General features: G+C 40.7%; 1 protein-coding gene across 6 annotated transcripts in view; it reads right to left on the reverse strand.

The window, feature by feature from the left end:
• Positions 1-27786, reverse strand: part of ATG7 (autophagy related 7) — a 353330-nt gene that overhangs the window by 161703 nt on the left and 163841 nt on the right. For 4 of the 6 annotated variants that reach the window (XM_040359333.1, XM_040359332.1, XM_040359330.1 and 1 more), the window contains exons 18-19: positions 24779-24901; positions 8899-9418 (exon numbers count right to left, since the gene is read on the reverse strand). In XM_040359333.1, the coding sequence (XP_040215267.1) occupies positions 9377-9418; positions 24779-24901 (165 nt within the window). In that variant the 3' untranslated portion in view covers positions 8899-9376. Of the gene's footprint in view, positions 1-8898; positions 9419-22750; positions 23549-24778; positions 24902-27786 lie in introns of those variants that run through there. The other 2 variants (XM_040359336.1, XM_040359335.1) reach the window with 2 other exon arrangements.

Consider the following 27786-nt stretch of genomic DNA (forward strand, 5'->3'; position numbering starts at 1 on the left):
AAACTAAATTGGCGTCTTTTTTCCCCACAAATAGAGCTTTCTTTTGGTGGTATTTGATCACCTCTGCGGTTTTTATTTTTTGAGCTATAAACAAAAATAGAGTGACAATTTTGAATAAAATGCTATATTTTGACTTTTTGCTATAATAAATATCCCCCAAAAATATATAAAACCTTTTTTTTCCCTCAGTTTAGGCCGATACGTATTCTACATATTTTTGTTAAAAAAAAAAAATCGCAATAAGCGTTTATCGATTGGTTTGCGCAAAATTTGTAGCGTTTACAAAATGGGGGATAGTTTTATTGCATTTTTATAAATTTTTTTTTTTTTACTACTAACAGCGGTGATCAGCGTTTTTTTTTTCGTGACTGCGACATTATGGCGGACACATCGGACAATTTTGACACATTTTTGGGACCATTGTCATTTTCACAGCAAAAAGTGCTATAAAAATGCACTGTTTACTGTGAAAATTACAATTGCAGTTTATGAGTTAACCACTAGGGGGCACTGTAGGGGTTAAGTGTGACCTCATATGTGTTTCTAACTGTAGGGGGGCAGGGCTGGACGTGTGACGTCATTGATCGTCTTTCCCTATATTAGGGAACAGACGATCAATGACACTGCCACAGTGAAGAACAGGGAAGGTGTGTTTACACACACACACACACCTCTCTCCGTTCTTCAGCTCCGGTGACCGATCGCGGGACACCGGCGGCGATCGGGTCGCTGTCGGTAGTTGCAGTCCATTTATTCACAGAACACTTTCCTTTAGATTGTGGCAGTGAGTGGGGGGGGGGGTCCTCAGCTTGCTGCCAATATGAGGGATTGGGGGTGTGGTGGCCGGTACACTTGTAACATGTTACGTTATACCTTGAATATGTAAAAGAATATACCGCTCTGAAAACTGCTGATCCCTCTGCTATGCTTCCGTCCCACTGAACCAAACAGTGTGCTTGCTGTGCTCCGGTGCATTAGATAGAGAAACTTAATGGACTGCCGCACTCCTTGAAACGTAGCTAAGACTAAGCATCGAAAGATGTGAAACATGTCAGCCACCCTTTTCCTTTTGTCCACCTCTCCTTTTTGACTGCACTGTTTTTGGTTGTTTTGTGTTTTGGAAAAAAAAAAATGCTGAATAAAGACATCGTTTCAAGGAGTGCGGCAGTCCAGGAATTTTCTCTATCTAATATCTTGAATATGGGTGTAACATGTTAACTTGTTACAAAAAGTGAACTTATCCTTTAATGCATACACACCCTAAATCCTGACACTAACACTAAGGTCTTGTTCACACCAGCCGCTGCATTGCAATGCATTATAGAAATGTTACTCAGTGACATTTCATAGAATTCTAATTGGCTGACATGCAGTGACCTGCACGTAATACTTTTTTTCAGCGTGCACCACCTCAATGCAGTGGTGTGAACCAACTACAATAGACACAAGGCATTTTGCATTGTCGTTGCATTGTCGTTCAGTGGAGGTGCGGTGGAACTGCATTGAAATAAGCAAAGTATGCAAGGAAGGGTGACTGCAGTCCAAACTTCAGAGAACAATGAGCTTTATTACATAATTAATTATTTAATAATTGCTTGATACCCTCAGAGTGCGGACTGGACCAGCACCTGCCTTTTAAGAGAGGGGATTATATCACCTGGAGCGATATTGCTCTTTCATTACTGTGCTGGAATAACGGCCCAATGCAGTCTCATTGCACCTGGTCTTAATGGACCCTTGGGTAACCTAATCTCTACCCTCATCTCAAACACATTTTTCTGCAGTATACTTACAGTAGCATAATCAGAGTCGTAAGGACCAAATAGGACACAGCCCCATGGCAAAATGCTGGCACTACAAGCTTCTAATTAACCAACAAATTTGTAATTGTGGTACACATGATTCTATTGTTTTTTTTCTCATGGTAAGACTGATCATATGGAACATCAATTGTGTACATTAATGAAAACCACACGCAACTTTAGAGTTTAAGCAACTTTTTAAAAACATAAAAGCTGCACTCTAGGCAGATATAAAAGACACAAAAATATCCATCTCAGTAATCATAAAAACATCATGAAATGCATTTATTAAATACAAGCAGTGTAAGTACCTGAAGGGTAGTGGGTTAAGAATGTGGGTTAAATTATGCTGGCCAACAGCCTGAGGACATAAAGTGGAAGAAAAAAAAAGGGGGGGTAAATATTGTTGATTTAGTTATTTTATCTTTTAATTGGCTATTCAAATTTTTAGCTGGAGTTTAGTTTCAAATTTTAGTATTTTAGGATGTCTGTCACTTTAATTAAGAAGGTACAAGATGTATTACTATGGAACAAGCCAGTATGCAATAGCCCCTGACATAATTCCACGTCAGGGCAAACTTCATTAACAATGGCCTACATGTCTGGAAATTGAAAATTTGATGACTGATTGTTCGCAGAACTACCGGTAAGTTTACAGAGAGATTAACTATTTAAAGTGTCCAATATCATAAGAAGCGCAGACACTGACAGGACCTAACTTGCTCAGGAACCTGACTGATTGACTGTTATGGAAAACCATTTTGTTGAGTTATGAAGACTGCTTGATTGTTTTCTTGCTGGAGTATGTAATTCCCATGATGATATGGTGTTAAAAATTAAAAACATTAATGTGCACATTTAAGCTCCTTTCACATAAACAGTGCCATGAAAAAGTATTCATACCTCTTGAAATTTTCCACATTTTGTCATATTACGACCAAAAACGTAAATGCATTTTATTTAGATTTTATGTGATAGACCAACACAAAGTGACACATAATTGTGAAGTGGAAGGAAAATGATAAATGTTTTTTTATCTTTTACAAATAAATATCTGAAAAGTGTGGCGTGCAATACTTTGTAGAACCGCCTTTTGCTGCAATTACAGCTGCGAGTATTTTTGGGTATGTCTCTACCAGCTTTGCACATCTAGATAGTGAACGTTTTGCCCATTCTCCTTTGCAAAATAGCACAAGCTCGGTCAGATTGGATAGACCGCGTCAGTGAACAGCAATTTTCAAGTCTTGCCATAGAATCCTAATTGGATTTAGGTCTGGGCTTTGACCGAGTTATTCTAACACATAAATATGCTTTAATCTAAACCATTCCATTCTAGCTTTGGCTGTTTATTTAGGGTTGTTGTCCTGCTGGAAGGTGAACCTCCGCTCCAGTCTCAAGTCTTTTACAAACTACAAACTGGTTTTCTTCTAAAATTGACCTGTATTTGGCTACATCTATCTTCCCAACAACTCTGACCAGCTTCCCTGCTGAAGAAAAGCATCCCCACAACATGATACCGCCACCACCATGTTTCACAGTGGGGAAGGTGTGTTCAGGGTGATGTGCAGTGTTAGATGACCAAAGCACCTTCTTCCATATGTTTGCTGTGTGACCCACATGGCTTTTTGCAAACTGCAAATGGGACTTCTTATGGCTCCCCCCCCCCCCACCCAACAATGGCCTTTTTCTTACCACTCTTTCATAAAGGCCAGAATTGTGGAGTGTACAACTAATACTTGTCCTGTGGACAGATTTTCTCACCTGAGCTGTGGATCTCTGCAGCTCCTCCAGAGTTACCATGAGCCTTCTTGGCTGCTTCTCCGATTATTGCTTTCCTTGCCCAGCCTGTCAGTTTAGGTTGGCGGCCATGTCTTGGTCTTGATATTTTTTTACAACCTAACCCTGCTTTAAGCTTCTCCACAAATGTATCCCTGACCTGTCTGGTGTGTCGTTTTGCTTTCATGATGCTGTTTGTTCCCTAAGGTTCTTTAACAAACCGCTTAGGGCTTCACAGAACAGCTGTATTTATACCGAGATTAAATTACACACAGGTGGACCCTATTTACTAATTGGGTAACTTCTGAAGGCTCCACTAGATTTTAAATTAGGGGTTTTAGAGCAAAGGGGGGCTGAATACAAATCTAAATCCAAGTAGCATGTGTATTCTTCTTTGAATCTTTGCTGTGCTTTGTATATTAATTCCAGTTCTTTACAGTAAACTGGCACAAATCTTTGCCTCCTTGCAGGATCTTCCTGTAATACAGACCAGTCACTGCTTCTCTCTCGTCCCTTGTGTAGGGTGGCTGGTCTTGAATCTGCCCCCTCCCCACAGTTTCTTGCAGGCAGCTTGTAATGGGTGGAACTGCTGGGTCCCTCCCATAGCTTTGTTTTCTGCACAACACAGTGATGAAGTCATTAATTTTACAAGGTATCTGAGTTTAAAAAAGCATTTGGTGCACACAAAATAAATTTTTATTTTTGTGACCATTGAAAAATATATATTTTTTTAAATAAGAAAAAAATTTATTGTGCCAACAAAATAAAATACAAGTACAGATTACTGATCACATACAAAAGAGCAGTATTTGTTACAGCTATGATGCATGAGTAATGCAAGCAAAGAAAATAAAGCAGTGGCACCAAAAGCATTACAACGACTTATCTTGACAGAGAAGGAAAGAAACACTGCGCTGGGTGAGCAAGTGTAACCCCGCCAACCCAACACAACCTAACGGGCCATTTGATAAACAATATCACCCTCAGTCTACCGGCCTAAATGAACACGTTCCCTCTGCCAGGTACAGGTACACAGTGCTTGCCCAATGAGTACCCAAAATAGAGTCCGTTTACGATTGAGAATCGCGGGGGTGCCAGTTCAGGGATATCTGGCCAGTCCTGCCATATAGAGTATAATGTCCGGGTTGCATTTCTATGCGGATATGTTAGGTGTTCCCGTATGAGAATATAGTAAACCTGATCTACCCACTGTTTTTTGGATAGGACGTGTGGGGATAGCCAAAACCTAGCCACCAGCTTTCTAGCGAAGTTCAATAGTCTGATCAACGCTATGTTGATAGGGGGCTGGGGTGTATACCTCTTCATCTACCGCTCCCAAGATGCATATTAGAGAGTCCAGAGGGACCCTAACTTGATAAACTGAGGAAATAACCTCAGTAATATCACCCCAATACCGGTGCAACCTGGGACAGCGACACATCAGGTGAATCAGCGACCAATCCTCCCCACAACATTTAGGGCATATGGAGGAGTCTCTCCTTCCCCAAAAATGTAGTTGTATAGGTGTGCAGTAGGCCCTATGCAATAAAAATAAGTGAGATAGTCTATGCGATACAGACGTGAGTGGTCCTGCTTGCAAACATATGTCCCAGGTCTCACCATTTATGTCCCCTAGGTCTTCTGTCCCAGACCCTTCTACTTGGTAAAGTCGCAGAGTCTTGTGTGGATGACAATAAACAAGAATAAATATGGGAAATTAGGCCTTTTTTTCTCCTGACCGGAAAAAAAATATTTTATTAGGGGGTGACTGGTAAGCAAGAGAGTAGAGCTCCAGCCCTGAGCCTGTAGAGCATGTCTGATCTGAAGGCATCTATAAAACGATGTCTGGTAAGGTTAAATTCTGTAGTTCCAGGAAAGATTTTAGTACATTTTGAGCATACAGTTGGGCAATATTGCAAATACCAGCCAGCCTCCATGAGTAAGTGATTGAGTGAGAAACTTATCTAGCGCACAACATGCAAACTGAATCGCCTCTGGGCGCTTAGTATCCTTTCCCTACTGTACTTTTGCCCTCAGAAAAGATGGGTTTTGAGTTTTTTTCTGAAGGCCAGGTGATTCACCTCCAATCAGATGCTGGTTCGTAGAGCGTTCCATAGTCTAGTTCCTTGGATTCCAAATCTTCGTGGACTTTTATCCATGTCTGGAAACTGTCCAATTTGAATATTTCAGCTAAATTAGGAATATCCCATAATGGGGCATCTTCAAGAAAGCCTAAGATGCGCAAACTAGACTTAACTGTGGTCCAGAGTTTTTTCAGAAGAACAACAGTGGGCGCCATTTGTGGCAGGTGAGGTAGTCCCACCTCCAGACTCGCCAACACCGAAGTATCTTGGATACCTGTCCGCAATAGATTCTCAATAGAGTCGGATTCGCCCATGAGCCCTAATCCACCCAGGTGCTGTAGTTGGTAAGCATAGGTAAAGCTTAGGGTTGGGAACTGCAGCTCCTCCCTGATCTTTACCATATTGCAGAGTAGAAAGACTGATCCTAGCTACCTTCTTCCAAATTAAGGACCTGAACAAGGTATCTATGCGGGTAAACCATCTATGGGGTATCCACTGAGGGGAATTGTGCATGATGTACAATTGGGGGCACCAAACCATTTTAATAAGGTTTATCCTACCTATGACTGATAGTGGGAGTTTGCACCAAGTATTACACTTTGTTTGAAGTCTTCCGAAAAGGGGCAGGAGGTTGTCTTCAAGGTAAGACAGTGGGTCGGCTGTAACCTGAACTCCCAGATATTTAAATGAGGAGACAACTTTGAGGGACTTCACAGCAACCGGCAACAAAATCATCGGGTCATCTACGGGTTAAATAACAGATTTACTCCAGTTGATGGAGAATCCTGACAAGGAGCCAAAGTGCTAAATCACCTCCATAGCCTTAGTTAGGGAAGTGTCCACGTCCCCTAGATACAGCAGCGTGTCATCTGCATAAAAGGGAGACCTTCTCTATGCTCAGACCCCTGTTGAAGCCCACAATAGAAGCAGATGACCTTATAGTAGCTGCCAGCGGTTCCAGGGCCAACGCAAATAACAGGATTAAAAAATATTTAAATGAACATTTTTGTTCCTGGAGTAAAGATTTAACCACTTGTCTCTAAAATCATCCACCCCCAAGTCGGACTGACATGCGGGTATGAAACCGTGTGAGTTTAGCTCAACGCGCACAATTTCTATCCTGCTGTCAGTGTAAACCTAGGCTTACAGCTATAAATTCTGTGCTGTGAACACTCACACAGCACTAATTTATCAATGGCATTGACCTCTACAGCTTTAGAAGATCTCATGATGCCAGAAAAAAAAGTGCTGTGGAATCTGTACGCATATCTAAGGACTGGAGTAACATACAGAGCGGAATACAAACGGATACAATAACCTTTTAATACAGACACATGGACTCATTTTGTGAATTTAACCAAAAATTAATTTTGAATTCATTAGCAATTATCACATAGCTGCAAAAGTTAAAGGCTTGGGAGCTTATGAACATAACCTTGTGCAGTTACCCAGTTGGAAAGGCAGAACAAAAGACCATGTGTGTCGGTTGAGTTCATCTTAAATACTACTGCATACTACAGCAACTTCTGGAAAAAAAATTGAAGTAGGCTACTTCAGACCCCAAAGACTTCAAGTTATTGAAAATCCCATAGGGTTGCAAACTCAAGAGGTTGACATGTTTTTAAATTGTCTGAGGATTGTGTGCCATTAACAGATAAATACGACTTTCACACATTACCAGAAGTGGTCTTGGCATTATACATTACCCGATATTAGAACCTCACAGTATATACTTTAAGGCCAAAAAGTTTGTGGACACAAGTATCACACCTACCTATATGGACAAAAGTATGTGGATACCCCTACAAATTATTGAATTGAGGTGTTTCCAGTGATGAGTACTGTAAACGCTACAGCATACAAAGTTATTTTAGACAACTGTAAACTTCCAACTTTGGGGCAAAACTTTGGGGAAAGTACTTTTTGTTCAGAATGACTATTGCCCGGTGTACAGAGCCAGGTCCATAAAGACATAATTTGATGAGCTTGGTGTGGAACTTGAGTGGCTTACACCAAGCTCTGACTTCAACTTTACTGAACACCTTTGGGATTAAATGGAATATCAATTGCAAGCAAGTCTTCTTGTCCAACAGATAGGCACAGGTCTTCTTAAGGGGGGAAACGGCTCAAAGTTTTGGAATGGAATATTTAGCAAGCTTATATAGGTGTGATAGTTAGGTGTCCACAAAATTGTGACCATAGAGAGTACATTTACAGATACTAGAGGCTGTTGTTAAATACTTTCGGTCTTCTCCCCCCCCATTGACACCATAGGTGTCACCCACTCTTTTTTTTCCTATAAATGAGAAAATTCCCCCGGTTTGCAGTGATCCTTTGGTACTACTCCTGCTGAGAGCCACAACCTACATGAAGTATAAATGTTTAGGTTCAGTCCTCTAAAGTATAATGGCTCGGTACCTGATCAACAGGGAGAAGCTTACTCTACGCCCCAGGTGGTCTTCTTTCTTCCTATTGGTCTTACCCAATGGTCTACACATGTCCATTAAAACTATTAGCTAGATTCAGAGAGATGGCCGCAACTTTGCGGCGGCGTAGCTTAGCGTGTTTAGGCTATGCCGCCGTAAGTTAGCGAGGCAAGTACTTGATTCTCAAAGTACTCGCCTGCTAAGTTACGGCGGCGTAGCCTAAAGCGGGCAGGCGTAAGGGCACCTAATTCAAATTTGTCTGAGGGGGCGTGTTTTATGATAATGATGCTTGACCCAACGTGATTGACTTTTCTATTGAACTGCGCATGTGCCGGGCGCCTACATTCCCCAGTGTGCATTGCGGCTAAGTCCGCCGCACGGGCCTATTGATTTAGACGTGGACGTAAACAACGTAAATCCCTATTCACGGACGACTTGCGCAAACGACGTAAAATTTTCGAAATTTCGGCGCGGGAGCGGCAGCCATACTTAACATTACTATTCCATCTATTTGATGGAATAACTTTAGGCGGCCAATCTGTTACGTAAACGGCGTATCTGTACTGCGTCGGCTGGGCGTACGTTTGTGAATAGGCATATCTAGTGATTTACATATTCTACGCCGACCGCAATGGAAGCGCCACCTAGCGGCCAGCCTAAATATTGCACCCTAAGATAGGACGGCGCAAGCCGTCGTATCTTAGATAGGTTTAAGTGTATCTCTGTTTGAGAATATACTTAAACCTAGGTCGGCGCAGATTCAGAGTTAGGTCGGCGTATCTACTGAATCTAGCTATATGTATATTGCGAGCTAGAAGGTTCCCTCTACTGTTCCGGTTGAACTGCAGGATAGCATGGTTGTGGAGTCTTTAGACCACACAGTCTTCTGTATTACTACAACGTTGTAAAGGAACTTTAATTGTTACCCCACTAATGTACATAGACCTGTTTGACGAGTTATTATCATTGCCTATTACTAGATATGGTTGGTTGACACGTTTGCCTTTTTAGTATAATCCACATTCCTTAAATAAAAGATTTAAAAACATTTTTTTTTCAAAATCCTAAACTGGTATTCTCCCATCACCTAAAACAGACATGTTTTTTTCTTGACAGAGGCAAACAGTGGAAAACCAAAACTCTTATTGTGGCCTTACATTTCATTATCACTTTTAGTTTCCACATAAAATGACCCCATCAGTATATGCATCATGGAGGTTTAGCATTTGAACTTTTCTCATGCAGGGCTAGGATTGTAGACTAAATACCTACAATAAACTCCATAGCCCTACCTTTGTCTGAATGGGTTCCATTGTGGTGCTGCAGTTTCCTAAACAACCTAAACAGATATAATATGTTGGGCAAAAGAGCTTCTGAGTAAATTGTCCATATAGCAAGTGCCTCTATGACCTTAGTAGGGATATAACATTGCAAACTTTAGGGCAGGACCAGATATGAATGTTTTTACATTCTCGGTGATAGCTGTATAATATGGGAAATATATACTTCTGGCCTTGTTGATACATTTTAAAACAATCTTTTTCTGTAAAAAAGCAGGAGACATACCTTTCATTTTTTTTTTTTTTTTACTGTAGATCATTTCACATGCTGACGAACTGGGATTGTCCTTTACACCCTTTTGTAATTGAGGGCTGAGGTTTCCTTTTCTAAACAGCCAGCCGTAGCGAGATAATAAATCTCAGCACTATAGCACCATTTATCTTTTTGTCTCCGCAGATAATTGCATTACTGTTGCTAAGCTACTTTTTCCTTCTAAGCGATAAACACAATGAAAATTCTTTCGAAGATCCTAAAAACACGTTGTAACTAGACCCAGGAAGTTGGCTGCCAAGTAGAAGGAGCAACATCACGTGAAGGCATTACAATAATAAAAGATCTCAATCTCAGCAGCTCTTCTCATGACTTAACCACTTAAACAGAACACACAATGTATGGACTGGGACTCAGTGTGAATCAAGACAAGCAGGAAGATAAAGTTACAGTGGAAAATATCGCACAATGTAAAAGGAGAGTTTTACACACAGAGGGGCATGTGAATGTTGATAGAATTGAATACGACTGTTTCAAATGTAACCTGGAGATGCTATCTGGAAGTTTGGAAAATGTTTTGTATGATTTAATTTTGCTCCTATTAGGAGGTACAGTTTGCATTTTAGTTGCAGCTGATAAGAGATCACATGATAGAGGCAGCCAGTGATAAAACAAAATATTTTTCTAGCATTGTGACTGACCTTAGCACCGATACAAATAGTGAGGTAAGGGAAGGCAAACTGAGTCTTCCTACTAAATGTACAGTATATTGAATATATATATATATATATATATATATATATATATATATATATATATATATATTTCAAAGACAGAGTAAAGCAACAGGTTCTCTTTCATTTAGCCCTCAAGCAACATACAGTGGGGATCGAAAGTTTGGGCACCCCAGGTAAAAAATCGTATTAATGTGCATAACGAAGCCAAGGAAAGATGGAAAAATCTCCAAAAGGCATCAAATTACAGATTCGATTCTTATAATAATATGTCAAAAAAGTTAGATTTTATTTTCATCATTTACACTTTCAAAATTACAGAAAACAAAACAAAATGGCGTCTGCAAAAGTTTGGGCACCCTGCATAGTTAATATCTTGTACTGCCCCCTTTGGCAAGTATCACAGCTTGTAAACACTTTTTGTAGCCAGCCAAGTCTTTCAATTCTTGTCTGAGGTATCTTTGCCCATTCTTCCTTACAAAAGTCTTCCAGTTCTTTGAGATTTCTGGGCTGTCTGTCACGCACTGCTCTTTTAAGGTCTATCCATAGATTTTCAATTATGTTGAGGTCAGGAGATTGTGAAGGCCATGGCAAAACCTTCAGTTTACGCCTCCTGATGTAATCCCCCATGGATTTTGAGGTGTGGTTAGGATCATTATCCATTTGTAGAAGCCATCCTCTCTTTAATTTCAGCTTTTTTCACAGATGGCATCAAGTTACCATCCAAAATTTGCTGACATTTTATTGACATTTGTTTTCTGTAATTTTGAAAGTGTAAATGATGGAAATAAAATCTAACTTTTTTTGACGTATATTACGAATGTCTAATCTGTAATTTGATGCCTTTTGGAGATTTTTCCATCTTTCCTTGGCTTCGTTATGCTCATTCATACAAATTTTTACCTGGGGTTCCCAAACTTTCGATCCCCACTGTAAGTGTACTTTTCTTTTGGTCCCCTGCCACTCTATTCTGCTGAAGTCAAGCAAGTCAAATGCACCTCCATACCCAGTGAGACCAAGCATTTCCTACATGTCCTGTCACTGAACAGAGCAGCAGGGGAGCAAAAGAAAGGTACAGTGCCTCAAAAAAGTATTCAAACCATGACATTTTCCACATTTTGTTATATTACAACTGAAAAAGTAAATGTATTTTATGGAGATTCTATGCGAAAGAGCCAGGGGTAGGCAAACACGGCACTCTAGCTGTGGTGAAACTACAAATCCCATCATGCCTCTAGTAGTTATGCCTGTGATTATCAGGGTCTTGCAATGTCTCATGGGACTTGTAGTTTCAAAACAGCTGGAGGGCCGAGGTTGCCTACCCCTGCGATAGACCAACACAAAGTGCCATATAATTGTGAAGTGGAAGGAAAATGATAAATAGTTTTCAACATTTTTTTACAAGTAAATATCCAAAAAATGTGGTGTGCATTAGTATTCAGGCCCCTGAGTCAACAGCTATTTTGCAAAGAAGAATGGGAAAAAAATTCACTCTAGATGTGCAAAGCTGATAGAGACATATCCAAAAATACTTGCGGCTGTATTTGCAGCAAAAGGTGGTTCTACAATGTATTGGCGGGCTGAATACATATGCATGCCACACTTTTCAGATATTTGTAAAAAAAATTAAAACCATTTAAAATTTTACTTCCGCTTCACAATTTTTGTGCCACTTTGTGTTGGTCAATCGTAAAAAATCCCAATAAAATACATTTATGTTTTTGGTTGTTGCATGACAAAATGTGGAAAATTTCAAGAGGTATGAACACTTTCAAGGCACTGTAGGTACAGAAAGTAAAGAAAAGAATCACCCCCTTCAAAATAATTAAATTGAGTTGCCTTGTAGCCTGAAATAAAAACAGCAAGTTTTTGTTTTATCCAGCTGTATTTACTAGTGCAACTTAGAACATCCAAGTGAAACATAGAACACCAAAATTAGAAAAAAAAAAAAAAACACAGAATCACTGAGTTGGAAACAGGATCACCCCCTTATGTCAGTAGTTTGTTGAACCGCCTTTTGATTTAATTACAGCCTTTAGGCTGATGGGATATGTCTCTATAACTGTGTACATCTAGATTTTGCAATATTTGCCCACACTTCTTTGCAGAACTGCTCAAGTTCAGTTAAATTTAATGGTGACCATTTGTGGACTGCATTCTTCAAGTCATTCCACAATGTGGCTTAAGTCTGGGCTCTGACTAGGCCTTGCAAGAACATTCACCCCTTTCTCCTTTAACCACTGTGTGGTCATTTTTGCTCTGTGCTTTGGTCCATCTTCATGGGTTGGAAGGTAAACCCTTTTCCCATCGACATCTTTCTGGCAGAAGGCAGCAGATTTTCCTCAAGAATTTGATGGTATTTTGTCCCATCCATTTTTCTTCTATCCTGACAAGTGCTCCAGTCCCTGCTGCAAAGAAATACCCGCAATAAAAGATAATACTACCTCCTTGCTTTACTGTAGGAATAGTGTTATTTGGATAGTGAGTTGTACTGAATTTACGCCAGACATATCTTTAGGTGTGGAGGCCAAAATAATAAAATTTGCTGCCCTCTACCAGAAAGTTGTCAATGGAAAGAAGGTTTACCTTCCAACAAGACAATGACCCAAAGCACACAGCAAAAATGACCGCAGTGGTTGAAGGAGGAAAAGGTGAATGTCCTTGCATGGCCTAGTCAGAGCCCAGACTTAAATCGGGGGTTCACCCGAAAAAAAATGTTTAACATTAGATTGAGGCTAATTACGGGAAGCAATGCAGTACTTACCGTTTTAGAGATAGATGTTCTCCGCCGCTTCCGGGTATGGTCTTCGGGACTGGGCGTTCCTATTTGATTGACAGCCTTCTGACGGTCGCATACAGCGCGTCACGAGTTGCCGAACGTCGGTGGGGCTCTATACGGCGCCTGCGCACCGACGTTCGGCTACTTTTGGAAACTCATGACGCGCTGTATGCGACGATCGGAAGGCTGTCAATCAAATAGGAACGCCCAGTCCCGCAGCCCATACCCGGAAGCTACAGAGAACATCTATCTCTAAAACAGTAAGTACTGCATCGATTTAAAAAAAAAAACCACCCGATTCTGCTTCCCGTAATTAGCCTTAATCTAATGTTAAAAATTGATTTTTTGGATGAACCTCCACTTTAAACCACATTTAAAATCTGTGGAATGACTTGAGGACTGCATTCCACAAACGGTCACTATTAAATTTAACTGAACTTGAGCAGTTCTGCAAAGAAAATTGGGCAAATATTGTAAAGTCTAGATGTGCAAAGTTAGTAGATAGTAATTAAAGCAAAATGAGGTCCAAAACATACTGACATAAGGGGGTGATCCTTTTTCCAACTCAGTGATTCTTGTTTTTGATTTTTTTTTCTGACATGTTGGTGTTATTAGCTTTCACTTGGGTGCTATAAGTTGCACTAGTGAATACAGCTGGATAATAAAAAACAAAACAAAACACAGTGTCTTCATTTCAGGATATAAAGCGTGAAAATGTGATTTTAAATAGGGCGATTATTTTCTATATCCATTCTATATTCTTGCAAAGGGGATTAAAACAAACTTGCTGCTCTGTCCTGAATGGGCAAAGCACTGTCCAACCCAGTGGGGGTTGTAATATTTTGTGGCCTAAATCAGTATGTGAATAAGCCAGTAATAACTAGTCCGTGATGTCAATGCATCCTAGGAAATGATATACATATTTACATGTGGTATCACCCACAGCAACTATTCAGACAAGCTATGGTTTTGTACGTAAGAAAATGTGGTTATCCATAAAAATAAAAATAAAATATGTAGGAAAGGATGTTGGGCTATGCTGCCTACACAGGGAAGTTGCAAATTACTAATTTAGGGAGTATTTATCCATGTGGTCTAGGCTAGTAAAATGTGTCGCTTCTACAGACTTGGCAACAGCTTCACTACTGAAGTTTATTTGACTAGAGTGCAAATTATACTGTGTCCTGAGCAGCTTCTCAATAAGCTCCTGACAATGTGTCTCTGCAATGATGAACAGCTTATAGACTCCTGTCATCGGATACAGCAGAGAGCGGTATGAAATGCTTGTGTAGTGCAGCAATCAAGAACTGTGGAGTCAGGTGGAAGCTATGTTAAGCTATGAGGTAAGCGCAGTCTTCAAATAGCTCCCAGAGTAACTTGAATCACCTCTCTATTATTAGTCGGTTCAGGCCGGCAAGATTTACAGCATGAGGAATTGGATCTGGCACAACACTTTCCACAAGATATATACGCATAAACAAGAATAGTCGTGGTTTAACAATGGGCAGCTTTAGAGCAAGCTTCCCAATTGTGTTCACATAGAAACAAGAACAAAGCAATAGTTGCGCAAAATACAACAAACCGCAATCTTTTTTGTTATCGCATTTTGAAAAGTTTCAGAAAAATCATAGGTGGAATCTATAGCTATAGGCAACATTTCTACTATCTTCATGCAATTTTTTTTATTAGTTTGTTACCGTGCATCTAAACCCAAAACCACACATTTTATATATTGTACCTTACCAGTCCTTACATGTAGTGGCTGATTTGGTTTTGACTTTTCAGGCTAAGAACATTTTCAGCAGGCACTGAAAATGTGTTAATCTTGCCAGAAATGTAGTGTCCCTTAAGCAACTGTGAGCTTAAAGAAAGTACAAAGGGGTGCTAGGGGTGGGCGGAGCATGATGGGGAACTAAAACACTTGTTCCCCATCGAGTTTGCGTTACTTCTGATTAACATCCCATATTAGTTTGCGGATTGATGGCTGCCATTTAGTTCAATATCGGCTTTTGAATCCACCCACTGCTGCGTTGTCTCAATCAAATGTTAAGTGGACCTGGTGGGGAAATAGTCTCTCAGTACCCATTCTGGCTTGGCCAACCAGGTTATGCCCACCCGGTGACAGGTCATTTCCGAAATTCGGGCATTGCCATATTTGGGTAATGACATAACATGTATCCCAGGCCATTTTGTTTCCATTTAGCTTTTAGCCTTACTTTCAAGCTTCCCAATAATGGGCGTTAAGTGTCGGTAGTTAAAATTACTTGGATTTACTGCATGTGTCAGTAATGTTACTGACACAGGTGTAAATGCTTGCCTGAATAAGGCACAGGTAGTGCTTATGAAAACTCCTGAGCTCCTCAGATTCCTCTTCACACATCCTGCAGTCCATTCTGCTATGTTCTTCATTTGGGTTATACCACTGGCTTGCTCGGGATCCTGTGCTTCTTCTGAGCCTGCAGAATGGTGAAAATCAGCCCGCACAAGCCAACTGCAAACAAAGACTCCTCCCTCTACAGCAGCAGCAGCCTCGTTTTCCCTGCTGAATACACAGGAGGATTTCTTTCAATCCACGGCTCCTGGAGTCCCTGACTCCCCACAGGACCCTGCATTAATAGTGGAACACAATCCTGATGCTGCAGATCCTGGCGATCCTGGCGAGCCTGCAATCTCCCCTGCTGAATCCACTCTAGGACAAATTATGTCAGCCATCCAGGAATGCAAAGCCACACTGACTGCACGAATAGACAATATACATATAGGCCCAGATTCTCAAAGGACTTACGACGGCGCAGCGCCATGATCCAATATCCATTAGATCCGACAGGCGTAAGTCTCTTAAGCCGATGGATCTAAACTGCATTTTTTTTGACCGCTAGGTGGCGCTTCCGTATGCAAATTAGCTAGATACGCGAATTCCCGAACGTACGCGTGGCCGACGCAGTAAAGTTACGATGTTTACGCTAGGCTTTTCACAGCGTATAGTTGCCCCTGCTATATGGTGGCATAAGTGCGGCGCATCAATGTTAAGTATGGCTGTCGTTTCCGCGTCGAAATCTGAAAGTTACGTTGTTTGCGTAAGTCTTCCGTGAATGGGGCTGGACTTCATTTACGTTCACGTCGAAACCAATGACGTCCTTGCGGCGTACTTTGGAGCAATGCACACTGGGAAATTCCACGGACCGCGCATGCGCCGTTCGGGAAAAACATCAATCACGTCGGGTCACAGTAGATTTACATAAAACACGCCCCCTGATCCAAATTTGAATTAGGCGGGCTTACGCTGGCCGATTTACGATACGCCGCCGCAACTTACGGAGCAAGTGCTTTGAGAATACAGCACTTGCCCGTGTACGTTGCGGAGGCGTAATGTAAATCAGTTACGTTACGCCTGCCCAAAATTGCACGGAGATACGAGAATCTGGCCCATTGTCTTTTCACTGTTAAAGCAGGATGTTCAAAACCTGCATGATTGCACTAGGGCAGCAGGAGATCGCATAAAGTAATGTTGAAGACACTCTTACCCCTCTTACTACTACCGTGTGGGAGGCCTCCAGTGAGTTGGTGGCACTCCGCGCAAAAGTGGATGACCTTGAAAATAGGTCTCGTCGCAACAACTTTCGCTTCGTGGGTTTTCCTGAAAAATCTGAGGGGGCCAATCCAGAGCAATTGTTTCTTACCTGGCTGAAGGAGACTCTGGGCTAAGATGTTATCCCTGCCTCCTTTGCCATTGAACGGGCACACCACACTCCTCCTCGCCCTCCTCTTGCGGGTGCTTCGTATTCCCAATTTTCAAGACAAAGTGGCTATCTTGCATGACGACGAGGCGAGTTGCACTACAATAGCCAGGTAATCTGGATATTCCTGGATTTCGCTGATGAAGTGCAAAAGCAAACATGCCTCTTATACCTCCATTAAAGCTAGGCTGCAAGTGCAAGAAATCCAATATTTCAGGCTATATCCAGCGAAGATCAAGGTCATTTACGCAAGCAGATCTAATTTCTTTACTTCACCTGCTGATGCCTCCTCCTGGCTGGAGAAGACCTTTGGTGCCTCACAGCACTCCCACAGCTGCTGAATGCTGTTAATAATTGATCTTGCCGCTAACCAGTTAGAGTTTTACTTGCAGGGGTAACTTTATACCCCCAGTGGCTTTCCTACATTTATCCTGTCCATTCTCCTTACCTTGCTGGAGGGTGATTTTCTCCCTAAATGCATCATTGCCCTTCCTCCATTATAACCTTGATCACATTGGGCTCGGCCCATATGAGGAAGCATGCTATACTCTATCCTTGTTTATATCAGGACTGCTGCCTTAAGTACACTCTATGAAGAGGATATCACCTGCCTTTTATTCCAAGTGCAACCCCCTACCTATATGTGATGTTCGCATCATGAATTTTGTTGACTTTTTTTTCCTGTTTGGGATACAAGCTCACTGGAATTGGGATGGATGAGCAGAGTAAGTGTGTTGGCATAAAAACTTTACGTTTTTTTTGCTGTTTTTGATTGTCTGTGCCTCCCTTATGTCTCCTTCATTTTACTTGCTATGTCATGCTAGTTAAAGAGGAAGTAAACCCCCTAAAAAAAAAAAACACCCTGCAAGACAAAGGCATAATAATCTAGTATGCATAGCATACTAGCTCATTATGAATTACTCACCTGAGATCGAAGCCCCCGCAGCTGTCCTCGGACACCTCCTCCGTCGCCGCCATGATACCCGGAGTGATACTTCCGGGTATTACTGCTCCGGCACTGTGACTGTCCAAAGCAGCGATGACGTCACTCCCGCGCATGCGCACAGGTGCCGCCGCTAACGGCATGATCGACGTTAGAAGCGGCACGCGTAGGTGCGCCTGCGCCCGATGTCTACAGCACATGCGACATAGACATCAGTGCCATTATTTCTGCAAATATCTCCTAAACCTTTAAGGTTTGGGAGATATTTGTTGCACCTACAGGTAAGCCTTAATCTATGCTTACCTGTAGGTTAAAGTGGTTGTAATGGGTTTAAAACCACTTTAAGGAATGCTGGAAACCCCATGGAGTGTCCCACAGCCACAAATATTTTTACCTTTTTTCACTATGGCTAATCATTTAAAGTAGCTGTGGACCTAGTTACACCACATGTACCTACAGGTAAGCCTATAATAAGCCTTACCTGTAGGTACTGTAAATATCTCCTAAAGCTGCACGGTTAAGGAGATATTTAACATATATACAGTTGTTGCCGACATCATCGGCTCACTGATCTGTTGGCCAGAATTCAAGTCAATACCTCTGTCTCTCTATCTCGAGGGGTACACAACAGGGTTGCCCCCTGTCTCCACTCCTCTTCGCACTGGCCACTGAACAATTAGCTGTCCGGATCCACAGGGTCTTATTATTGGCACTATAGAAGAGCGAATCTCATATGCTGATACCCTCATATATTTGACTGACCCTTCTATGTCCTTAAGTTCCCCATTACAGGAGATGGAGAGTTTTGGTGGGTTTTCAGGTTTCCGTATCAATTGGTCTAAATCCAGTCTTTTTCGCCTAGACCCAGGGGTGGAGCAGGTAGCTCATCCAAGTTCTCAGATTTAGGTGGTTCATGCCTTTCGCTATTTACTCCTATGTGACTCATAACCTGTCTCCAGTTATTGCACAGCTACAATGCACAAGCCAGTGAATGAATCTTCTATAATAATATAATAGACTTTATAGGCATATGTAATGGCTAATGCACTCTGTAAAATTCCCAAATTGATTCTCTTTGTTCCTCTGAAACTAGAATGCTCCTAAAATGGCCCTAGAAATCTTGAAATTGCCCTCTCATTTAGCTGGCTTAACTATTCCAAATTTTTACCTTTACTATTAGCACCCCAGCTAGTGGCGGTACATGACTGGTTACATCCCTCTCCACATATAATGCTTGTACCACCACTGAAGCTGCCATAGCCTCCTTACTTGAGACCCTACACAATATCATCTATCGTAGACAAGTTCCAGTCATACTTCAGTGACCTGAAGTATGCTGCTACAGCATTCAGATCTTACAAATGTCAGTGATGTAACTATGTTCTCATTTATGTACACTTTGCATGTGAGATTTAAGAACGCACGATCTGTCTTTTTGGCTGCGGTTGTAGCCTTTATGGTTTGTTGTTCGTGCAAAACTGTCAATAAACATAGCTTTAAAAAAATAAAGTGTAGCGACCCAAAGATGAGAATTGTGTTTTTCAAAGGATTATAAGGTAAAAATATAAATGAAAAAAAAAAAGAAAGAATGCAGTCATCAAAGGAATTGTAAGCTGAAATATATGTATTTTTTTGGTTTTAAAGTGTAGATACTTGTTAATGATCCAATCAACCAGCCAACTATATTGTTAAAACATATACATTTACTATTTTACCAGCCAAGGAAATTGTATTTCTTGGCTATTCCTGTGTCCACCTCTTCAAGTCAGTGAGATCACCCCACTACTTCTTAGGTTTAGCATTAGTCAGACCTCTCCACTTTTCAGCAAAAAAATTGTTGGCAAAGGGCATACCCCTACCATGATTCAAGTTACAGTGGCGACAAAGAAATAATAAGAAAAATAATAATTGAATAAACATACAACTGTTTTTTTCATTGTTACTTTTTCTTTATAATGGCTTTTCAAAATAACAGATAACATAGAGCCCCTCCAAATAAAAAAAAAACTGTTTAGAGATATATAGCTGTGCTCATAAGTTTATATACCCTTGGTAGAAATCTGTAAAATGTGAACAATATTGTAAGAAAACATGAGTGAGCAGACAAACTTTTTTTTATTAAATTAAAATTCAGGTCATTAAGAAACTTATAGCAAAAAATAAAATAAAAATGGCACTGTACAAAAGTTTTAATGAAGGCTTGCAGTCTGTTATGGTTGTAAATGAGACCCTCTATTAAAAGTGTATTCCTTTTGGCAAATTGTCTAGCGTGAACTGCATGCTCGAGTATTACCCAAAGTGGCCCAACTATGTTGAGGTCTGGAGATTCTAGAAGCTTCAGTTTTTTCTGCTATCTAGCACTTTGGATCACTGTCATGTTGGAAAGTTGCTTCCCATGAGCAGCTGCAGGGCTGATAAATGCAAATGTTCCTTCAATACTGTCTAATAATATTTTGCATTCATCTCACCATCAGTTTTAATGAAACTTCTTGTGTTGCGGTGGATGACATCCCCCCCCCCCCCCCAAGAGATCTACCTCCATGCTTCAAGGTAGAAATGGTGAAGGCTTTGTTAAAAACATAGTATTTATAGTTCTGATTAAAAAGTTGAATTAAAAATGTTAAAGAGACTATAGACCAGAAATTTTTGGAGGCAAAGTAGACTTTTATGGCACCACCATAGACATTACAAAAGCATACAAGTTAAAAAACACACTTCTGTAATGTCTATGGTGGTGCCATGAAAGTCTGCTTCGCCTACAAAATTTCTGTCCTTGTCTATAATGTTCATAAAGTAATATATTCTTCTCACCACTCCAAATGATTTTGTTCCAGACATCTTGTGGCTTTTTAAAAGGTTCAATTTGGTGTATCAAAAGCAGGTTAATTTGTGCAGAAATGCGTACAAATGCGTACAACTATAACGTGCTTCCTGTGTAGCAGTGGTGACTGTAATGCACTGTGAGCAAAGTGGAGGCAAAAAACACAGGAAGCCCAATTGCTGAACTAGAAAGATGAACTGCTTAATCAGAGGCTACATGCATCACGTCTGGTTGTGCAGTGTGGCCAATGTGTGTATATCACAAGACTGACTGTAAAGAATTAAAAGTCCTTTGACAGAAAATTCAACAACCATGTATTTATTTTGACTATTTTTCGCCTGAAGGTTTGAATGGAATTGGTTGATTAAGTATACAGTACTTAAAGTTAATAGAAAGCATATCGTTGAGCCATATTTCCTGGTTTATGGACCCTCAATAATATGTTGTCTTGGTCCTTTCTTTTTCAGCTACTGCTCCTTTGCTAGACACTATCACACAACTCTAGTGTGCGTCTGGGAGATTGAGAGCCAGTGCAAAAAGATGGGTTTCACTAGGTTTTTATAAGAAGTCTACACTCAGAATTCAACTTCCATATTTTAAAGATGCAGTATTCTTTATTGGATAAAAACAGATTTAATTTCCTGCAAGTCAGATTTTCTGGGGAACTCCTCCCTTTGTTTAAGTTTCTTCTGCCAGTAAAGAGCAGGGAATTTGAACCAATGGGTATTTAATTATAACCCCTAAATATACTTGGACAGAAATGGACCATACAACCAGAGACACATCCAAGGCTGTATATAAGAATATAAACAGGTATTTGGTATGTAACTGAACTATGGGACAAAAGCTGTATAGCTAGTGAGCCAACATAATTACAGTTAATGGTCCAAGAGATTGCAAAATCTTCAGCTTGTTCAATTAAGCTTTGATAGAAAAAACCTGGAAGCTAATAGGATTCTATAGAGTTGCACCAGATTTGCATCAGATCAACATCTGAGTGTCCAAAAATTCTTTGGCCCAGATTCTCGTAGATGGGCGTAAAACTCTGCGGGCATAACGTATCTCATTTACGTTACGCCGCCACAAGTTTTACAGGCAAGTGCTTTATTCACAAAGAACTTGCCTGTAAAGTTGCGGCGGCGTAGCGTAAATCACCCGGCGCAAGCCCGCCTAATTCAAATTAGCCGGGTAGGGGGCGTGGAGCAAATTAAATCAAATTAAATTAAGCGCGTTCCCGTGCCGAACGTACTGCGCATGTGCCGTCCGGAAAATATCCCCAGGGTGCATTGCTCCAAATGACGTCGCAAGGACGTCATTGGTTTCAACGTGAATGTAAATGGAGTCCAGCTCCATTCACGGACGACTTACGCAAACAACGTAAATTTATCAATTTCGACGCGGGAACGACGGCCATACTTAACATTGGTTGCCCCTCATATATCAGGGGCAACTTTACGCCGCGCAAACCTAACGTAAACGTCGTAACTTCACTGCGTCGACCGCGCGTACGTTCGGGAATTTGCGTATCTAGCTAATTTGCATACTCGACGGGGAAAACGACGGAGGCGACACCTAGCGGCAAAAAAAAAACTGCATTTAAGATCCGACAGCGTAAGAGCCTTACGCCTGTCGGATCTAATGGATATCTATGCGTAACCGATTCTAAGAATCAGTCGCATAGATACGACGGCATAGATTAGGACTTACGACAGCGTACCTGGCGTTGTGCCGTCGTAAGCCCTTTGAGAATCTGGGCCTTTGTGTTCAGGATCCGAGTTCAACTGATCTGTTCTCACCAGGCAAAACTCCCTACAAAACCACACCACAAATCTCAGGCCGCGTACGCACGACCGAGAAACTCGACGGGCGAAACACATCGTTTTCCCCGTCGAGTTCCTTGTTCGGCTGTCAAAAAAAGTTGAGCCAAATTTTCCCATTGCCCGTCGAGGAAATAGAGAACATGCTCTCTTTTTGGCTCGACAAGTTTCCTGACGGGTTTCTCCGCGAAAAGTGTACACACGACCGGTTTTCTCGGCAGAATACGTCTCCTATCGAGTTTCTTGCTGGATTCTGCTGAGAAAACCGGTCTGTGTACGCGGCCTCAGGGTGTATGAGACTTTAGAAGAACATACTGGCTGTTAGGACTGGCTGGCACAGGAACTTCACCATGTTTGTCCACCACCACCAAGTAGGTTGTCCACCACCAATGAAAATTATAAAGTTTGTTTCTAACTGGCTAGCTATGCTTCACTGGCAACTCACTGACCGACTCAACGCAGAATAACATTTCAGAATAGGTTTTATGCCAGGTTTTACATATTAAATGTATTTCCAAATAACTGAAATTACTGTAAATATTTAGGTATTATTAACAACGTGAACTCCACATCAATCTTGTACCATCACTAAAGCACATTAAATACATTCTTGTGGTTAATTATAGCTAGCTTAACATAAAAAACAAGATTGACCACTTTACAGCAATCATCTTAAAAAAAAAAAATGCAGGAAAAGTTATAAAAACTTACAGGAGGTCATTTTGTCTTAAGTACATTATTCAACATTTAAAACAAACATGTTAATGGATTATACCACTAAGAACCCTAACAGCATATATAGGTCAAAGGGTCAGCAATGCTTAAAGTGACATAAACTCTCATAGAATCACATAGCTCTGTAGCCTGGGAAGCGAAGGCCAACTTTTCCTTTCTCCTCCAAACTGACTGGAGATTGCACTGTCAACCATTATCTTTTTTCTAAAGAAGTTCTGGAAAGCAGCACTAAGAAAACAGGAGCGGGCAGCATTTAAAGTTGTAAATTGCATGTGCTGGGGGTAGGAATTTTAACAAATAGTTTACCGGGGGAATGTTATTGTCTTGTGCTCAATGTGGTAAGCTAAAAAAAAACGCAGAGGGTTTAAAAATGCTTTAAAAAAAAGCATAGCAGAATTTCATATATAGGCTTAATGTAGAAAGAAGTTCAGCCTAAAACTAACCAAAAAACACAGTCACTTCCAACGCTAATAGGTCTTCCAAGGTGTGACGTAACAGATATCAGATAAAATGGTGGTGTGTAAGGTATAAATGGTATCCCAAATCTAGGTGGATGCTGCCTTCCTCAGATGGGGTAATCCAAAAGGAACTACAAGAAAAACAGAAATGGAAGGCGCGCACACCTAGTGCATTACTAGAGATATTTTAATAACATTTTGTATAAAAGTGGGTACTCACAAAATGCAACTGACAAAAGGCCATAAACACAGTGCATGGACATTCACAGGGCCTAGCTCTGAGGAAGGGGGTGCGCGCCCCCGAGGCGCGTTGGCTGTACCCAGTGTTCTGTGCATGTCCATGCACTGTGTTTATGGCCTTTTGTCAGTTGCATTTTGTGAGTACCCACTTTTATACAAAATGTTTTTATTATTAAAATATCTCTGGTAATGCACTAGGTGTGCGCCTTCCATTTCTGTTTTTCTTAAAACTAACTTACTCTAAATCTACTCGCAGCCACAATCTAAGACTAACTTACCTAGCCCTGTAAAGAAGAAACCACTAAAACATACCTTTTTTGAAGTCGCTCCAGGCCAGTCCGGTCCCATTCCACGCTGAGCTATCAGCGACGGCTTCTCTGTGTAGGAAGACAACGAAAGCCCCCATAGTAAGTCTATGGGTGACGTCACTTCCCAGCTGGTGTTGGCTGTCTCCTGCACACAGAATACACCGCTGGGGATCAGACCGGCTTCAGAAAAGGTATGTGTAGTGACATTTGCTTTATAGGGTTAGATAGGTTAGAATGTGGCTGGAAGTAGATTTCGAGATAATGTGCTGAACTTTTTCTCTATGTTTAAAAAAAAAAAAAAAAAAAAAAAACACACAGCACATTGAGCCAATAGCTGACACACGGATTATAAAACTATATGAATGGTAAATGTCTGCTATAGATCAATAGCCTCTCTTATTCAAGGTAATGTGAACAGCCAATTATTTGTCCTGAGCATGCTTGCTGGTATGTGACAAGTAACATCACTTCAGAAAATTCCCAGCAATTCACTTGTATTTCATAGCATAGAACCAACAGAATGGATACCATGAGACCCATTATATATATAAGGAAATAAATTCTGACCTCTGCAGCCTGTGTCTCTTGATGCAGCAAAGTAAGACCCGTTAAATCTTCAAGGAAGGAGTGTGAAGAGTTAAAAACCTTAGCCAAGAATTGGAATCCTTCTTTTTCATATTGATCAATCACCTAGAAAAAATAAATAAAAAATTAATACCATTATTCATGCATATCCACATTTTTAACTTGCAGGTGAAGTTCACAATCACCTTATCAATCAATTTTACATTCAATAGCTTGCTTCTGCCAAACTCCTTGATAGTCCAGTCTGTTCACTTATTTCAGTTCCTATATCTGTGCTGTCCTAGTAGAGAAAGCCTGGAGAGAAACTGAACGGCCTTTTATTTTGTAAAGAGCTCTGTGGATTAAAATAGTCTCCAACTATAAAACCAACTTGTGCATGTTTTGTCTCATTTAGCCTTTTAAATTGGATTATTTTTCAATGTGTGTTTCTGTTTCAATCGTTTTTTTTTGTAAATGAACATTGTGCAGAGCAGCAAACGATCCTCGCATGCGCTGAATCATACAAGAATTGCTACAAAAATGAGGGGAGGAGAGTAGGAAATTGTCAGGGGAAGATCTTGGTAAATTAGTTAGGTCGTCAATAAGACCAAAATAAGGGCATCAACAGAAATAAACAAGGTAAATAAGCTTTGGGTTATGAACATAGTACATTACGAACGCATTCTTAAAGTGGTTGTAAACCCTTACAACACACTTTATGCTACAGGTAAGCCTATATTAGGGCTTACCTGTAGCTATTATTATTTTTTTAGGGTTTACAACCACTTTAACCCTGAAAGGTAGCCGTCAGGATTATTGCCCTGTATATCAGAATAAGAATCAATAAGGGAAGCAAGATCCTGAAGTTGACCATTGCGTTTTTCTAGAAGAGGGGGAGTTCTTCAGTTGCAAAAATGCACATATTGCATGTTTACAGGCGTTCCTATTCAAGTCAAATTCAATGACCAAATACAGTGAGGCAAAAAAGTATTTAGTCAGCCACCAATTGTGCAAGTTCTCCCACTTAAAAAGATGAGAGGCCTGTAATTGTCATCATAGGTATACCTCAACCACGAGAAACAAAACGTGGAAACAAATCCAGACAGACAATCACATTGTCTGATTTGGAAATAATTTATTTGCAAATTATGGTGAAAAATAAGTATTTGGTCAATATCAAAAGTTCATCTCAATACTTTGTTATATATCCTTTGTTGGCAATGACAGAGGTCAAATGTTTTCTGTCTTCACAAGGTTGTCACACACTGTTACTGGTATGTTAGCCCATTCCTCCATGCAGATCTCCTCCAGAGCAGTGATGTTTTGGGGCTGTCACTGGGCAACACGGACTTTCAACTCCCTCCAAAGGTTTTCTATGGGGTTGAGATCTGGAGACTGGCTAGGCCACACCAGGACCTTGAAATGCTTCTTACAAAGCCACTTCTTCATTGCCCGGGCGGTGTGTTTGGGATCATTGTCATGCTCAAAGACCCAGCCACAGTTCATCTTCAATGCCCTTGCTGATGGGAGGAGGTTTGCACTGAAAATCTCACGATACATGGCCCCATTCATTCTTTTTATGTACAAGGATCAGTCGTCCTGTTCCCTTTGCAGAAAATTGCAACGAAGGGAATTTGGGACTTTAAATGAAACAGTGGGCTGAATGGGGACAAAGTAATGAAACAAGCCATAGATGAAATGTTCATGTATTGAGAAAATAGAATATTTAGTAAAAAACATATAACTTGTACAAAAGTACAGAACATACATTTCATACATAATACAATAATTGATATAAAAATACATTAAATAAATAACAGTCCATGACAACATATATAGTCACATAGAGGTTGGGCATCACCACGCAATAGGTGAAGTATAAAATGTAAATAGATCATAGAAGTACTGGTTGATCAGAATGGGTCCCATAAACGCGTATAGCTACATCTTTGTAAGCCCGACGCGGCGTTTCGTGTATATGAAAAACACTCTTCAGGGGCGGATGTAGTGGGATATATAGTATGTCAAAGTGGTAATGTAAATACAGTTAAGACCAAACATATGCCTGTCCCGGGACAGAGGTGGCAGACCAGCAGGCAAACAACAGAGCGCATAAAGCATCCCTCCCAGACAGCACAGCGACCATGGGTAAAGTAAAATTGTAGTGTATCCTCATAGTACAGGTAGGTATCTGGAATGCGAGTAGGATGGCCACAGCTAGTGACAGCTGTAAGGCCTGCATAGAAAATGGCCATTTTCTATGCAGGCCTTACAGCTGTCACTAGCTGTGGCCATCCTACTCGCATTCCAGATACCTACCTGTACTATGAGGATACACTACAATTTTACTTTACCCATGGTCGCTGTGCTGTCTGGGAGGGATGCTTTATGCGCTCTGTTGTTTGCCTGCTGGTCTGCCACCTCTGTCCCGGGACAGGCATATGTTTGGTCTTAACTGTATTTACATTACCACTTTGACATACTATATATCCCACTACATCCGCCCCTGAAGAGTGTTTTTCATATACACGAAACGCCGCGTCGGGCTTACAAAGATGTAGCTATACGCGTTTATGGGACCCATTCTGATCAACCAGTACTTCTATGATCTATTTACATTTTATACTTCACCTATTGCGTGGTGATGCCCAACCTCTATGTGGCTATATATGTTGTCATGGACTGTTATTTATTTAATGTATTTTTATATCAATTATTGTATTATGTATGAAATGTATGTTCTGTACTTTTGTACAAGTTATTTGTTTTTTACTAAATATTCTATTTTCTCAATACATGAACATTTCATCTATGGCTTGTTTCATTACTTTGTCCCCATTCAGCCCACTGTTTCATTTAAAGTCCCAAATTCCCTTCGTTGCAATTTTCCGCATACGGGATGGAGATATAGTATGGATGTAATCTCATATAAAGTCCAAGACACAAGGATGGAGATACATCACAGAGGTATTCTCATTTAAAGTCCCAAACACCTTCGGGTGGTCCCCCCC

Source organism: Rana temporaria, chromosome 7 (assembly GCF_905171775.1).
Source record: "Rana temporaria chromosome 7, aRanTem1.1, whole genome shotgun sequence".
Classification (NCBI taxonomy): Eukaryota; Metazoa; Chordata; class Amphibia; order Anura; family Ranidae; genus Rana; species Rana temporaria.